The 14990-nt window shown below is 41.5% G+C and overlaps 1 protein-coding gene across 1 annotated transcript in view; it reads left to right on the top strand.

Annotated features, from left to right (window-relative positions):
* Positions 1-14990, top strand: part of DNAH10 (dynein axonemal heavy chain 10) — a 255018-nt gene that overhangs the window by 210664 nt on the left and 29364 nt on the right. The window contains exons 64-70 of the mRNA XM_069755992.1: positions 190-419; positions 2067-2340; positions 6777-6881; positions 7031-7185; positions 8303-8457; positions 9256-9439; positions 9697-9897. Of these exons, the coding sequence (XP_069612093.1) occupies positions 190-419; positions 2067-2340; positions 6777-6881; positions 7031-7185; positions 8303-8457; positions 9256-9439; positions 9697-9897 (1304 nt within the window). The remainder of the gene's footprint in view (positions 1-189; positions 420-2066; positions 2341-6776; positions 6882-7030; positions 7186-8302; positions 8458-9255; positions 9440-9696; positions 9898-14990) is intronic.

Below are 14990 nucleotides of genomic sequence, written 5' to 3' on the forward strand. Positions count from 1 at the left end.
GAGTACATGCCTTAATGAAGTATCATGCACAACTTTCTTTCATTCAATATTCATTGCTATTTTAGGAATCGAAGCGGAATTCCACCAGTGATTGTCCTTTATTGTGCACGGTTGACATCAGGAGTACACTTAACTGTACCTCATTACATTTAATGCTGTCCATGCTTTTCTTGTCAATGTTTTTCTCAGTTACTCTGAAGGGTCTTGAAGATCAGTTGCTCAGTGTCATTGTTGGCTTTGAAAGAAGAGAATTGGAAGAGCAAAGAGAAAATCTAATTCAAGAGACCAGTGAAAATAAAAAATTGTTGAAAGATTTGGAGGACTCCTTGCTTAGAGAACTTGCGACTTCCACTGGTAACATGTTGGATAATGTGGAATTAGTTCAAACCCTAGAAGAGACCAAATCCAAAGCTACAGAGGTAACTATGCAATATCCCAGTCTTGAAGGGGTTGTCTATCACTCAAGCAAGGCCTTCTCAATCCCTGTTTCCTCCCAGTAAAATAATAATACTTATACTCACCATTGGTACTGGTGCCATTCCAGTGGTGTTGGTACTGGCACTCCTGAGTATTGTGAGACATAACAACGTAACGCTTCACTCCCTCCGGCTTCAGACACATCAGACATCAAGATGAAGACAACCGCAACTCTCACTTCCTCTTGATGTCTGATGTATCCAAAGGTGGCAAGAGTGAAGCCAGCACTGTCTGACTGTAGGGATCATGTAACATAATGGAACAATGGAACCAGAGGCGAGTATAAGTGCTTTTATTTTACTAGGGGCAAACATGCTGTTCGAGACAGGGTTGTTCAAGTTGTGGACAACCTCCTTGATAAAAATGTTTAATGTAGTGCTTACCTGTAGTGTACCTGTCACATTGGTTGGTGGCAATTTGGACTGACCTGTACATTTCTCTGTTTAAACACTTTTCAAATTGACAGGTTTACCGTTGTACAGAATTCAGACTTTCTATATGGAGATTCCAGCAGAGCAGATCTCAGTCGGAGGTGCACAGCACTCAGCTGAGCACTCCTCTCCCTTCTTTTCAATAATTATATAGCGCTATCATATTCCGCAGCACTTTACAGACATTATCATCACTGTTTCCAGTGGGGCTCACAATTTAAATTCCCTATTAGTATGTCTTTGGAATGTGGGAGGAAACTGGGGAACCCGGAGGAAACCCACGCAAACACGGGGAGAACATACAAACTCCTTGCAGATCCCATTTCGACAATAAGGCCGGGATCACACTACAGCAAGATACTGCCGAGTCTTGCAGATGTTTTCCTTGGTGGGATTTGAACCCAAGACCCCAGCGCTGCACGGCTGCAGTGCTAACCACTGAGCCAATGTGCTTCCCTAATTGGTTGAGGTCTCATCATCCGATCCTTCTCAACATCTGACCAAACCTGTGTGTGAAGGGGGCTCGTTGGCGGTTCATTTCAATGACTAAGCCAGACCCTTCTCCTTGTGGGCAGTGCATAGACAGAGTAGAGGCTAGCTTATCTATTGAAATTAGCAGTTAGCCGCTTTTTCACAAAGCCATAGCCACGTGTTGATACACGGAAGTGTTACCTACGTATGTCCCTGTAATAACAGTTATTGGATGGGAAGAAATCATGCACAGAAACCCATATGAACATGATTTGCAGCATCATGAACACTTTTTCACATTGAAATTGTTCCAACCACTGCAAAATATTTCGTAATCAGTATGCCTCTTTTAACAAATAATATTTTTATATTAAAAGTATATAAAGCATTAGATTGCCAAGTGAAAGGGAAGAGGCAAAACTAATGTGATAATGAGAACGGTACATTGGCTGCTCGAACCACGAGAACAATCAGAATTGCAAAAATAAAATATAAACCCTTAATGGTTGCTGTTAATAACAAGGGGACTTTTTTAAGACCCTAAAGGCTAGTGATTATATGGTAATTTTATCTTTGATGGAATGTGTATTGTTTATTCTTTCTTGCTATATGTTACACTTATACAATGTGCTGTTGTTAATTGACGATTGTAGTACACATTTATCAATGGCAATTTTATACTTTTAGGTGTCTGAAAAACTGAAATTAGCGGAGCGGACTGCCCTGGACATTGATAAATTACGAGATGGGTATAGACCAGCTGCTAAGCGTGGGGCCATACTGTTCTTTGTCCTTTCTGAGATGGCCTTAGTCAACTCAATGTATCAGTACTCTTTGTCTTCTTTCTTGGCGGTCTTCGATTTATCTCTGCGGAAGTCTCTTCCCGATGGTATATTGGCCAAAAGATTGAAAAACATAATGGACACCTTGACATTCAACGTTTATAACTATGGATGTACAGGTCAGCTCTTTAGAAATATATTGAAATTATTGAAATTGCACTTTATCTATTTGTCCATCTTATAGACCTGTGATGTGAGCGCAACAAATAATCTGATCCTTTTCATTCAACATGAATGTTTTCTTCTTGTTAGAATAATTATATAGACACACAACATAACTTACAGAGGAGATGTGGTAAAACATCAGGTTTTATCTATAATCTATATGGGCCAAATATGTATTTACTACTGAGAAATCAAATGTACAAGGGTGAGTCAAAAACTATCCACACTCCAATAATATTAAATCATCTGTGGGACGCACTATCTTGTCTAGACGAGGTTACTGCCTCCCCACTCACTGTTGTGCAGGCTTTAAACATGTTATGGCAGTTTATTTGTGACTGTGGTGCCAGAAACAATGGCTGTCCCACTTGTGATTGGCATGAAAGGAGAAGCTGTGATTCATTTTTTTGTGGTCTGAGTGTGTGTCTGCTGCCAATATTTATCGAAGACTTTGTGCACAGCATGGAAAAAGTGTTTTGTTGTGAAGAAGTGTGTTTGTATTGTGGTAGTTCAGCCTACTCAGCGGTACACAGAGGTAGAAAACAGGAACACTGTCTCTTTAAATCTTCTGTTGGCTTATTATATAAATGGTATAAACCAACATGAAAGGAGAAGTAAACACAGCCCTTAGGGCAAAACAGGATTACAAAAAAAAATGTTGTAGCACAGTCTGTTATGATAAGATAATTCAGTACCACAATGGACATAGAGGTCAGAGCACATACAGTATACAATATAAAGTGACTAGCACACTCCAGGGTGTTGTGATGCAAAAAAGTGGGGATTTATTACATACAGTAAATCACAAACGTTTCGGTCGATACTGGACCTTCATCAGTGTGCTAGGTATAATTGTATAATTGTATGGCCCCAAAACAATAGAATACTCGGATTTGCATCAATCAGACATGCTGGAAAAAAAGCAACAAGCCGGGAAGAAACAGAACCAGGCTGGTCAACTGACGGTGAGTCAGAATAATGGGTGGCGCTGAGGCTTAAAAGAGCTGTCAGTACGCCGGGACACTACGGATAAATGCGGTGTCACTCTATTAGCGGTGGATACCGCATTTATCCGTAGTGTCCCGGCGTACTGACAGCTCTTTTAAGCCTCAGCGCCACCCATTATTCTGACTCACCGTCAGTTGACCAGCCTGGTTCTGTTTCTTCCCGGCTTGTTGCTTTTTTTCCAGCATGTCTGATTGATGCAAATCCGAGTATTCTATTGTTTTTGGGGCCATACAATTATACAATTATACCTAGCACACTGATGAAGGTCCAGTATCGACCGAAACGTTTGTGATTTACTGTATGTAATAAATCCCCACTTTTTTGCATCACAACACCCTGGAGTGTGCTAGTCACTTTATATTGTATACGTTCAGGTTTGGGCACCTATGACTGTGCACCTCCCCTATTTAGGCTGTGCTTAGCATCTTCTATATCGCAGAGCACATACAGTGACCTGACAATAACCCAAAAACATAGAACGAGCTCTGAGACGTGGAAACTCTGCTGACCGCAATCCCTAATCCTCTCCAACCACACTAAAGGCAGCCGTGGATTGCGCCTAATGCTCCCTATGCAACTCGGCACAGCCTGAGAAACTAGCTAGCCTGAAGATAGAAAATAAGCCTACCTTGCCTCAGAGAAATACCCCAAAGGAAAAGGCAGCCCCCACATATAATGACTGTGAGTTAAGATGAAAAGACAAACGTAGAGATGAAATAGATTAAGCAAAGTGAGGCCCGACTTTCTGAACAGAGCGAGGATAGGAAAGGTAACTTTGCGGTCAACACAAAACCCTACAAAAACCACGCAAAGGGGGCAAAAAGACCCTCCGTACCGAACTAACGGCACGGAGGTACACCCTCTGCGTCCCAGAGCTTCCAGCAAGCAGGAAAAAACAAATAGACAAGCTGGACAGAAAAAACAGCAAACAAAATAGCAAAGCAGAACTTAGCTATGCAGAGCAGCAGGCCACAGGAACGATCCAGGAGGAAACAGGTCCAATACTAGAACATTGACTGGAGGCCAGGATCAAAGCACTAGGTGGAGTTAAATAGAGCAGCACCTAACGACTTCACCACATCACCTGAGGAAGGAAACTCAGAAGCCGCAGTACCACTTTCCTCCACCAACGGAAGCTCACAGAGAGAATCAGCCGAAGTACCACTTGTGACCACAGGAGGGAGCTCTGCCACAGAATTCACAACAACAGTCCATACATCTGCGGCAAGCTGCCCGCTCTGGAGCAACACAGTCTTTCCTCCTCAGGACACAAACCGCTGGAGATCCTATCTCCAGCCCTACTGAACCCAGACTGCCTCTGGACTGGAGGCCAGCTATTTAAGCCCCAGACTACACCCTGGAGTGGAAATAAGGTGAACAACCTCCCACCAACTCTATGGTCGTCCACCTAAAAACTTTATTTAAATTGTCTGTTAACTCCTTGCAGCACTTAGTGTGCTGAAGGAAAGACTACTGGGTTTTTAGATCACTGAAGCGATTAAGCACAGTGAAGCCTATCTCCCCTACAGCACTTTGTCACAGTATAGATAGAGAAGTTCAAGAAAGGTCACACAAGTGTCAGCTAAGGCTTCTTTCACACTTCCGTCGGTACGGGGTCGGCGCGACGTACCGACGGACGTTGTTAAAATTCGGCACAACGTGGGCAGCGGATGCAGTTTTTCAATGCATCCGCTGCCCATTCTAAAGTCCTGGGGAGGAGCTAGAGATCTCCGCCTGAGCATGCGCACTCCAAAGTGCAGGATGCGACATACGAAAAACCATTCCCTTGAACGTTTTTTCGTGACGACGGTCTGCCAAAACACGACACATCAAGTGCACGATGGACGCGACATATGGCCATACATCGCGATCCGTCGGCAATACAAGTCTATGGGAAAAAATGCATCCTGCGGGCACATTTGCAGAATGTGTTTTTTTCCCAAAACGACGCATTGTGACGGATCTAAAAAGACGGAAGTGTGAAAGTAGCCTAAGAGGGTGCAGGATGCCTGTCCACAACTGATTTCAACATTTAGCAGGCACGTGAACTGATTTTGTTGGTTAGAAGTGCGACAATGGATTATGTGGCAAATAAAGTGCAAAAGATTCAGGTCTAATGAAGAGGTTAACGACAGTGGTACATTTGTTGTTTGCAGCTTACCCTAACATATTTTTTAATGAATGAATGCGAAAGCTTGTTGTTAGATGGACAAAGTGTATTGAAAAGCAGGGAGATTATGTAATAAAATGACGCGTTTGTCTCTTCTGATTGTTGGCCAAAATAAATTCGCTTGGTGCGGTTAATTTTTGACTCTACCTCATATATATCAGACCTAAATTATACTTGCTTTTAGTAGTATATATTTGATCAGAGGATTGTGCATTTCTAAAATAATACAGTATTCTTTCTGGTGCCCCTAAATCCTTCCCCTGACCGCAAAACTATCACGAGATGCCAAAGGGTTACTATAGAAGACCCCTTTATCACCATCTTGGTACTCCTGCAGTATTGCATTGTATAAAAAGCAAGCAAACGATTGCAGGTTCCAGATACCTAAGGGGACTAAAAACGTAGAAATAAAAGTTTATAGAGATACAGAAAAATGTTTTTAAAAAACTATAAAAGTTTGAATCACACTTTTCTCTTTCCATAAATAAAAACATTGAAAAAAAAAAAAAAAATACTTGGTATAGTCATGTCTGTTTCATAAAAATTTAAAATAAAAAGTTAGAATTTACTATCAATCAAAGTACCGTAAGAACTTCAACTTGCCATGTAAAAAAAAGCTAAAAACGAAAAACAGAAAAAACAGAAAAGATACAGCTCAGAAAATGGTGCAACAAACTAAACATCTTTTGTTCCAAAAGTTCCAAATTATTTTTAGCCACTAAAGTCTAAAAAAAACTACAAAATTTTGTTATCACCGTAATCATACTGACATGAAGAATCATGCTGCCAGGTAATTTTTACAGCACAACAAACACAGTAAAAAATTAAAAATAGATGAAAAACAATGGAAGAATTGCATGGCTTTTTTTCAACATTTTACCCCACTTGCAATTTTTAGCCCATTTTTTAGGACATTATATGGTAAAACGAATAGTGTCATTCAAAACAACCACTCATCCCGCAAAAAAACAAGCATTTACTAAAAAATGTTATGACACGCTGAAGAAGTGTAGAAAGAAACAAAGAAAAATGGCTTATTCAAGAAGAGATGAAATGCAGGAGGCAAGGAGACAGTTTCTATGTAGAGGGCAACATGGATACCGCTGATATTTCCGGTTACTTAGTATAATGAGCAGATTCCCAATAAATCACTACCAGGCACAGCTTGGTGGGTTCTTTTTGCGGGAAACTAATAGGAACGTTTTCTTTCAGGCTTATTTGAGAGACATAAGTTGCTGTTTTCTTTCAATATGACCATTAAGATTGAACAAGCCGATGCCAGGGTGCCACAGGAAGAACTGGACTTTTTCTTAAAAGGTAATAAAACTACAGAATGGCTCACTTTTAGGTGCACCTCAGTTAAGTTCCTCAGTTCAGTTGTCTTTTTAAAGTTATATTTCTTTTTGTGATTCAAATTCAGGGTTTGATTTACATTGTCCTGTTTCTGACCTTTCCTTCTCCTCTAGGAAATATCTCCCTGGAGAAAAGCAAGAGAAAGAAGCCATGCTTTTGGCTCCCTGACCAAGGCTGGCAGGACATCATGCGCTTGTCGGAACAATTCTCATCATTGTTTGGGTCGCTTCCTGATGATGTAGAGAGACATGAGTCGGAATGGAAAGCTGTAAGTGGCAAATCCATGGTCTATGTTATACCACATAAACTGCAGAATAGGGAACCCGTCAGTCGATTTATGCTGCCCAAACCATGGCAGCTTGTATCAGAGCCTGGCTGTGATATCTTTTTCTGAAAAGATCCAGCTGGGTACTATAGGGAGAGATGAGATTAGTCTGGCACAGCCCCTGGCCGGCTTCTCTCTTCACTGATCTGTTTGATTGATAGGTCTTTCCGTGGGAGAGCCATGTCAATCAACGAGAGCAGTGCAGGGAGGCAGTGTGGACTAATCAGTACTAATCAGTGTGGACTAATCAGGACTAATCAGTGATCGCCCTAGGGTTGGATCACTAACTACGGTTTCTCTGAAACTGGAGCATTTCAGAAAAAACATACCTGGCTACAACCATCCAGCCAGGCTCCGATTTAGGCTGCCTGTGGTTCGGGCAGCATGAATCGACTGACAGGTTCTCCTTAATGGTTATTAATAACCATTGTAGCATGCAGGTGCCAAGGAGATTCATGAGTAATACATAATCTATAGAAGATTGCAATCTATGGTGGGTAATATACGGAGGATTCTAAATAATACGTCCTTTGCCCTTCAGACAAAGCAATACCAATTTTTTAAGGGGTTATCTCAGGATAAACATTAACGAGGCATGCTACCAATGATCCTATTATTGGGCATGATTGCTATATCCTATAATAGTGACATGCCACTATTTAATCCCTTTAAAGAGGTTACATGTCATACATTGTATACAGGAACCTAGAACTGTGTGATCGCCTGTATGCTTCTTAGTGAGGAGGGTCATGGTTATAGAAGAGCTTCCTGTATAGTGACTATCATGGCTCTGGGCTTCTTCCCTTTTGTACTTATGGCCTCTGTAGGCCTAAATACATCAGCACGAATGCCTCTGTACACGTCTGAGAGCTCGTATGCATCCTGACAGGTACAGGAATGGTGTGAACAGGACGCGGCGAGGGAATATATTCAGAAATCTAGTAATCTTGGACAAGACGATCAATGTAATCATTCAAGATACTTATTTAGATATCCAAATACGATGTCATCTTGCTCAGTCTCACTAAAACCTTCCACGTCTATCACTTTTCTTATTCAGTGGTATGACCTGGATACTCCAGAACAATACCCCTTCCCTTTAGGCTACAAAGACAAACTATCCACCTTTCAAAAACTGCTTCTTCTCCGATGCTTTCGAGTAGACCGCGTCTATAGAGCTGTGACCGACTATGTGACTGTCACCATGGGAGAGAAGTAAGTACAATAACTGGCGAAAAGCGATTTTACCACTAGTCCAAAATAAATTAGAATAAATTAAATATCTTTTTTTACTAATTTACTATATTTATAATTCATAGGTCTCCTATTTGTAACTTTTCAGCTGTCACAAAACAACAATTCCCAGCATGCCCAGGTTCTCATGTGGTTGTAATATTAATAATAATAATACTGTAGTCATTATGTCTATTGATATGAAATCCTGAAATTGTGCTGCCTGTGTTATAGCATATTTGCAGGAACGGAGACCTGGAGCCAGTGTGGCCAGACGGCAGGATAAAGCCCCACTGGGAGCAGCCACATTACAGATTATAGATTGCCTCTTAACTATGCCGCTGCTGGAAAGCATCTCGGCAGCACGTCTTCTTCATTCTCTGTCTTCTCAGTAGCCTCTGAAGAATTAACTTATCTGTCATTTAGTATCTTTTATTTGGAAATTATAAATGTTGATTTTTTACAATCCGTTTTTAGATACAGGTATGCAATGTGCCGTCAGAGCTGCTTTGTGGAACTCCACAGAGATCCTTATTAACCACTACTACTGTATGGTACTGATGACCTATCATAAAGATAGGTAATCCGTATCAGATTCATGGGGGTCCGGCACATGGCAGCCCCACTGATCAGCTGTTACCAGCTTCACCAGCAGCCCGAAGTGATATGTGTTTGAGCGGAGGGGCACAGCACCATCACACTGCTTAGTACTGCTTTCATCTGTTCTTAACAAAATAAATATATTTATTATTTCATAATATGGATCATTACACCCCATAGATACGTGCAGCCACCAGTCATAAGCTTTGAAGCTATATTTGAACAGAGTGTTCCTACATCACCTATTGTTTTTATCCTGAGTCCTGGGTCTGATCCCGCTAGTGACCTCATGAAATTGGCAGAGAGGTCGGGATTTGGAGGAAATCGCCTTAAGTTCCTTGCCATGGGTCAGGGGCAGGAAAAGGTATGTTTCTTGTTTAGTTGTCTAATGGCTTTGTACTATGTCCATTTTTTCTTTGACATGTAGCTTTTTGTCTTACATTGGGATTTGTACACTTTTCATGACCTTGTACATGAATATCAGCGGTTGTACGGTAATTAGTTTCTTGAGATACAATTGCAGAGATTCTTGTTGGTGTTAATTGAATGGGACACTGGGGCAGATGATTCATACATTTTAGTTTGTGTTATTACTTATATGTATTACTGTTGTTATGGTAGGTGGCACTTCAGCTCTTGGAAACAGCAGTGTCTCGTGGCCAATGGCTTATGTTACAAAACTGTCACTTGTTGGTAAAGTGGCTAAAAGATTTGGAGAAAGCACTGGAGATGATAAGGAAACCACACCCAGACTTCCGCCTATGGCTCACCACAGATCCCACCAAAGACTTTCCTATTGGAATACTTCAGAAATCCCTCAAGGTTTGAGTTATGGAAATAGAAATTAAAAATAATAATAATTTGATTATTAAGATCAGCATCATGGTGGCTCAGTAGGTAGCACTGTTGCTTTGCAGCGCTAGGGTCTTGGGTTTAAATCCCACCAAGGATAACATCTGCAAGGAGTTTTTATGTTCTCGTGTTTGCATGGGTTTCCTCCGGGTTCTTTGGTTTCCTCCCTCACTCCACGGACATACTGATGGGGAATCTACATAATGAGTCCCAATTTGGACAGTGATGATCATGGTCTGTAGCGTGCTGTGGAATATGATGGCGCTATATAAAGCTCTGGCAAAAATGAAGAGACCACCACATCAAATCCCTGTCATGGGCAGCCCAATCTCCAGACCTGAACCCCATTGAAAATCTCTGGAATGTAATCAAGAGGATGATGGATAGTCACAAGCCATCAAACAAAGAACTGCTCAAAGCAGTGTGAAAGACTGATGGAAAGCATGCCAAGACACATGAAAGCTGTGACTAAAAACCATGGTTATTCCACAAAATATTGATTTCTGAACTCTTCCTGAGTTAAAACATTAGTATTGTTGTTTCTAAATGATTATGACTTGTTTTCTTTGCATTATTTGAGGTCTGAAAGCACTGTTTTTTTTTGTTTTTTTTATTTTGACCATTTCTCTTGTTCACAAAAAAAAATACAAAATTTATTGCTTGGAACTTCGGAGACATGTTGTCAGAAGTTTATAGAATAAAAGAACAATTTACGTTTTACTAAAAAATATACCTATGAAGAGAAAAATCAGACAAACTGAACATTTTGCAGTGGTCTCTTAATTTTTGCCAAAGCTGTATGTAAGCCTAACAAATAATAGACAATTAAATTGTGTTTAGACATAAGGGGATATTGGGTCACAGGTGTTCCTAGGAATCCTTAGATCCCAATCATCGGCCCTTCTAAATGCAATCCCGTATTTTGATTATCGACTCTTACAAATAACCACAATCTCGCATCATGATTATCTGCACTCATGTCTGAACACAAACTTTCATCCCAATTATCGGCTCCTACTTCTAAAATCAATCTTGTATCCAGATTATTAGCCCTTCTTCCCATTATTGGCCTGTCTAAACAGGCCAGCAATTACTCAACAAACAAACAAAACACTCATTTGTCCAGTAAGATTATTTTAAAGCAACCTTAAAATGAATTTTTCTTTGCATCACATCGTTCTATGTAAACATGTTTTATGCACACAAACGATTATATTATAATGTATGCATGGAAGTGTTATCTAAAAATACCGTTAAACGCTATCGCCGATGGCTGTTTAACTGCTGTCTAAACCCATCTAAATGGGCTTTAAGTTTTATTCAGAGGAGAATTCTATTTTCTTTTTTTAAATCAAATACATTTTTATTTAACCAAATTGAAGGTACAAAGCAATAAAACAAAAATCGCAATGAGAACAACATTAACAATGGTCATTAGTTTCAGAAATTCCCTTCCTCCCTTCCCCTTTCCCTCCCCCCCATTACATACAAGAGCAGCGAATAATGCATGGTATAAGCTAAGTTCAGGGTCATCTTCTCCCCACCCAAGGTGTCCATAGTGTCTCAAATGTTCTTATGCCTTTTCTCTTAACATAAATGTTTTTTTCCATATTCACAATAGAGTCAGACTGTCTGAAAAATTCCCTCAACGTCGGCGGATCTTCATTTATCCAGTATCTGGTGATTAGTTTCCGCTTAAGATATAATAATCTAGCTATTGCCACCTTATATTTATTATGTACCCGGACCTCCTCCACATATCCCAGTATACACACCACAGATTCCCTCTCAATCCTACAACCATATGCTCCCCAATGGCATTAAGCACCGCTGTCCAATATGGGTTCAGATTTGGACACTGCCATAACATATGGAGAATTCCAGCCCCCTTCCCTGGCACAGAGGATACTCAGAAGTCTGTCTCAGACCCGCTCTATATAGTCCTATATACTCTATGGAGTACATATATCTGCGAGAGTCTGCCCGGTTCACTCAGCGATAATTGGGGTATATATTCCATAATCACTTCCCATTTATCTTCCTCTATCCTACCCAATTCCTCCTCCCATTTCCCCTGTGCTCTAATAGGATAATTATTTAAGAAAGCATGCATTAGATCCTTATAAATGCCCCACACCACCCCTTGTGTTCCCCCCTCTGCGCAGACATAATCAATATATGGTTGTGAATCTCCATATTCATCGTCTTGCTCTGCGTAACATAAGCATGCCGAAACTGCCCATATTGAAATCTGCAGACCTCCGGTAGTCCATAATCCTCCTGCAACTTTCCAAAGGGCACCAGTCCCTGCTCATTCTGCATCTGAACCATGTACTGTATTCCCAGTCTCATCCAATTTTTAAATTCTCCCATTTTAACAAATTCCGGTAGAGTCTCGTTTTCCCATATCGGGGAAAAATTTGTCAAGTGCTCCAAACCCCTAATCTTTTTAATTGTCTCCCAGACTTTATGTATCAGCGCTAAAGTAGGATACACCAAACCCATCTTCCTGAAACTTCCTGCCTCTCACCCCTGAACCAAGGGATCCCTCCCCATCACCTGGATCAAGACCCCTTGCATTGAACCTGCCCCAGACACTTCCCTCCACCCCCTCATCTGTTGGCCCTGAGCAGCTAAATAATAAATCCAAGGGTTTCGGAAGCGCCAGTCCCCCTCCATCCTTGGGCCTCTGCAGTATCTCAAGTCTGATCCTCGGCTGCTTTTTTCCCCACACAAGATCCCTAAATATAGAGTCAATAGTAAGAAACCACCGCCTAGGGAACCAGATAGGGGCATTGTGCAAAACGTACATCAGTTGGGGCATCAAAATCATCTTAATCAAATTCATTCTTCCCACTACTGAAAGATACAGTTTACACCACGCCCCTACTTTACTCCTAAACTTACTCAGCAGTGGAATCAGATTCAAATCTGCACAGCTCGAAATCGGGAGTGACACCTGAATGCCCAGGTATTTAAACTGTCGCACCACTGCCGACATACTACCCTCCCCTGACATTGGCAAATCAACAACACAATCATCTACAGCCATGACAGTGGATTTTTCCCAGTTAATTTTTAATCCCGATATAGACCCTAATTGTCTGCGCCAAAGGCTCCACTGCCAAAGCAAAAAGCAGCGCGGGACAGTGGACACCCCTGCCTAGTCCCCCTATGAAGCGCAAAACTGCCAGACATTTGCCCGTTAACTCTGACCCTAGCGGTTGGGGAAGTGTATAGCAACCGTATCCATGAATTAAAGGTCAGCCCAAAACCAAAGCGTTCCAACACCCTCCAAAGGTACTGCCACTCAACACTATCAAACGCTTTATGCGCGTCCAATGATACCACAACCCTACTGCCCATGTTGTCCGACGGCAGCTGCAAATTCAGAAAAAGTCTACGCAAATTAATTGCCGTAGACTTATTTGGCATAAATCCGGATTGGTCAGGATGAACAAGATCCTGAACCACACTCGCCAAATGGCTAGCCAAAATTTTAGCCAAAATCTTTACATCTACCGTCAGCAACGAGATAGGCCTATAAGATTCCACCAACCCCGGATCTCTTCCCTCTTTCGGAATGACCACCACCAACGCCTCTCTCATGGGTGCCGGTAATTCACCCTCTCGAAGAGCCTCTACAAAAACCTTTTGCAATCTGGGTGTTACCATCTCAAGTAATTATTTGTAAATTTCACTCGGGATGCCATCTGCCCCCGGGGCCCTATTATTAACCAAAGATCTAATAGCCATTTCAATCTCTTCTTTTGTTATGGGCACCTCTAGTCTCCCCCTATCACTGTCTTTAATACTCGGGAGCCCTGCTTCCTGAAGGAAACCCTCTATGTCTCCCAATGAGTCTCCCAATCCCGAAGAATATAACTGATTTAGAATCGTCTAAATTCCCCCAAAATACTCTCTGTGTCTCCCACCTCCCTTCCCTCATCAGTCTTCAATTCATGTACATAAGACGATTCCCTCTGCGCTGCCACCACCACTGACAACAGATGCCCCACTTTTTCACCTTCATCATAAAATTGCGTTTTCTGAAAGGCCCTCCTCCTCTCCGCTTTCCTCAAATACACCTTATTAACGTCTTCCTGTGCACCCCTTAACCTACTCTGATTTTCTGCTGATGGGTCCAATACCATATCCCTCTCCACCCTCTCCAAGGTTTCTATTATTTACCTATCTTCTAGCTTAGATTTCGACCTACACCTGGAAATATCTCGAAACAAGAGACCCCTTAGGACCGCTTTCATAGTGTCCCACACTACCCGACTATCAGCACTCCCTTCATTAATCTGCCAATACTCCTCCAATTCTTCCTTTATAGTATTCATATTGATATATTCCAGCCATACCGGGTTCAACTTCCACCCAACTCCCTTCCCAATCTTCCCCCCTATCAGTCTAATAGACAATTCTATGGGCTTATGATCCGAAATCAACCTTGGGAGGTATTCCACTCCACAGACCAGTTGTGACATTAGCTCATTTCCCGATGCCATATCTATTCGTGAGAGAGACCCATGCGTCACAGAATAACAAGAGTAGCACACTGCATTCTCATTTCTCACTCTCCACAGGTCCTTCATTCCAATCTCTTTAATATAATTCCCAAATGCCGTCAATTTCCTAGTACTTTTACCTGCTCTCTGTTTATGTCTATCCCACCTCTCATCTATAACATTATTGAAATCAGCAATGATCAGTAATGTTAATCCCGTACCTCGCTCAAATAATTCCATAACCTCACATAACTTTTTCCCCCTGTATGGTGGTGTCATGTACATAGCTACTATACATAATGATTGCCCATAAATTTTACAAATAACAAAAATATACTGTCCTTCACTATCAACATTGCTTTCAATTTCTTCAAATGGTGTAGACGCTTCTATTAATAAAGAGACCCCTCTAGCATATGAAGAATACGTGGAATGATATGCTCTCCCAATCCACCTCCTCTTCAACACCTCCACCTTTTCCCGTAGTAAATGAGTCTCCTGGAGGCATAGAACATCCGGCCTCCTCTTCCTGGCATATTCCATGATCCC

The sequence above is a fragment of the Ranitomeya imitator genome, chromosome 1 (genome assembly GCF_032444005.1).
Source record: "Ranitomeya imitator isolate aRanImi1 chromosome 1, aRanImi1.pri, whole genome shotgun sequence".
NCBI lineage: Eukaryota > Metazoa > Chordata > Amphibia > Anura > Dendrobatidae > Ranitomeya > Ranitomeya imitator.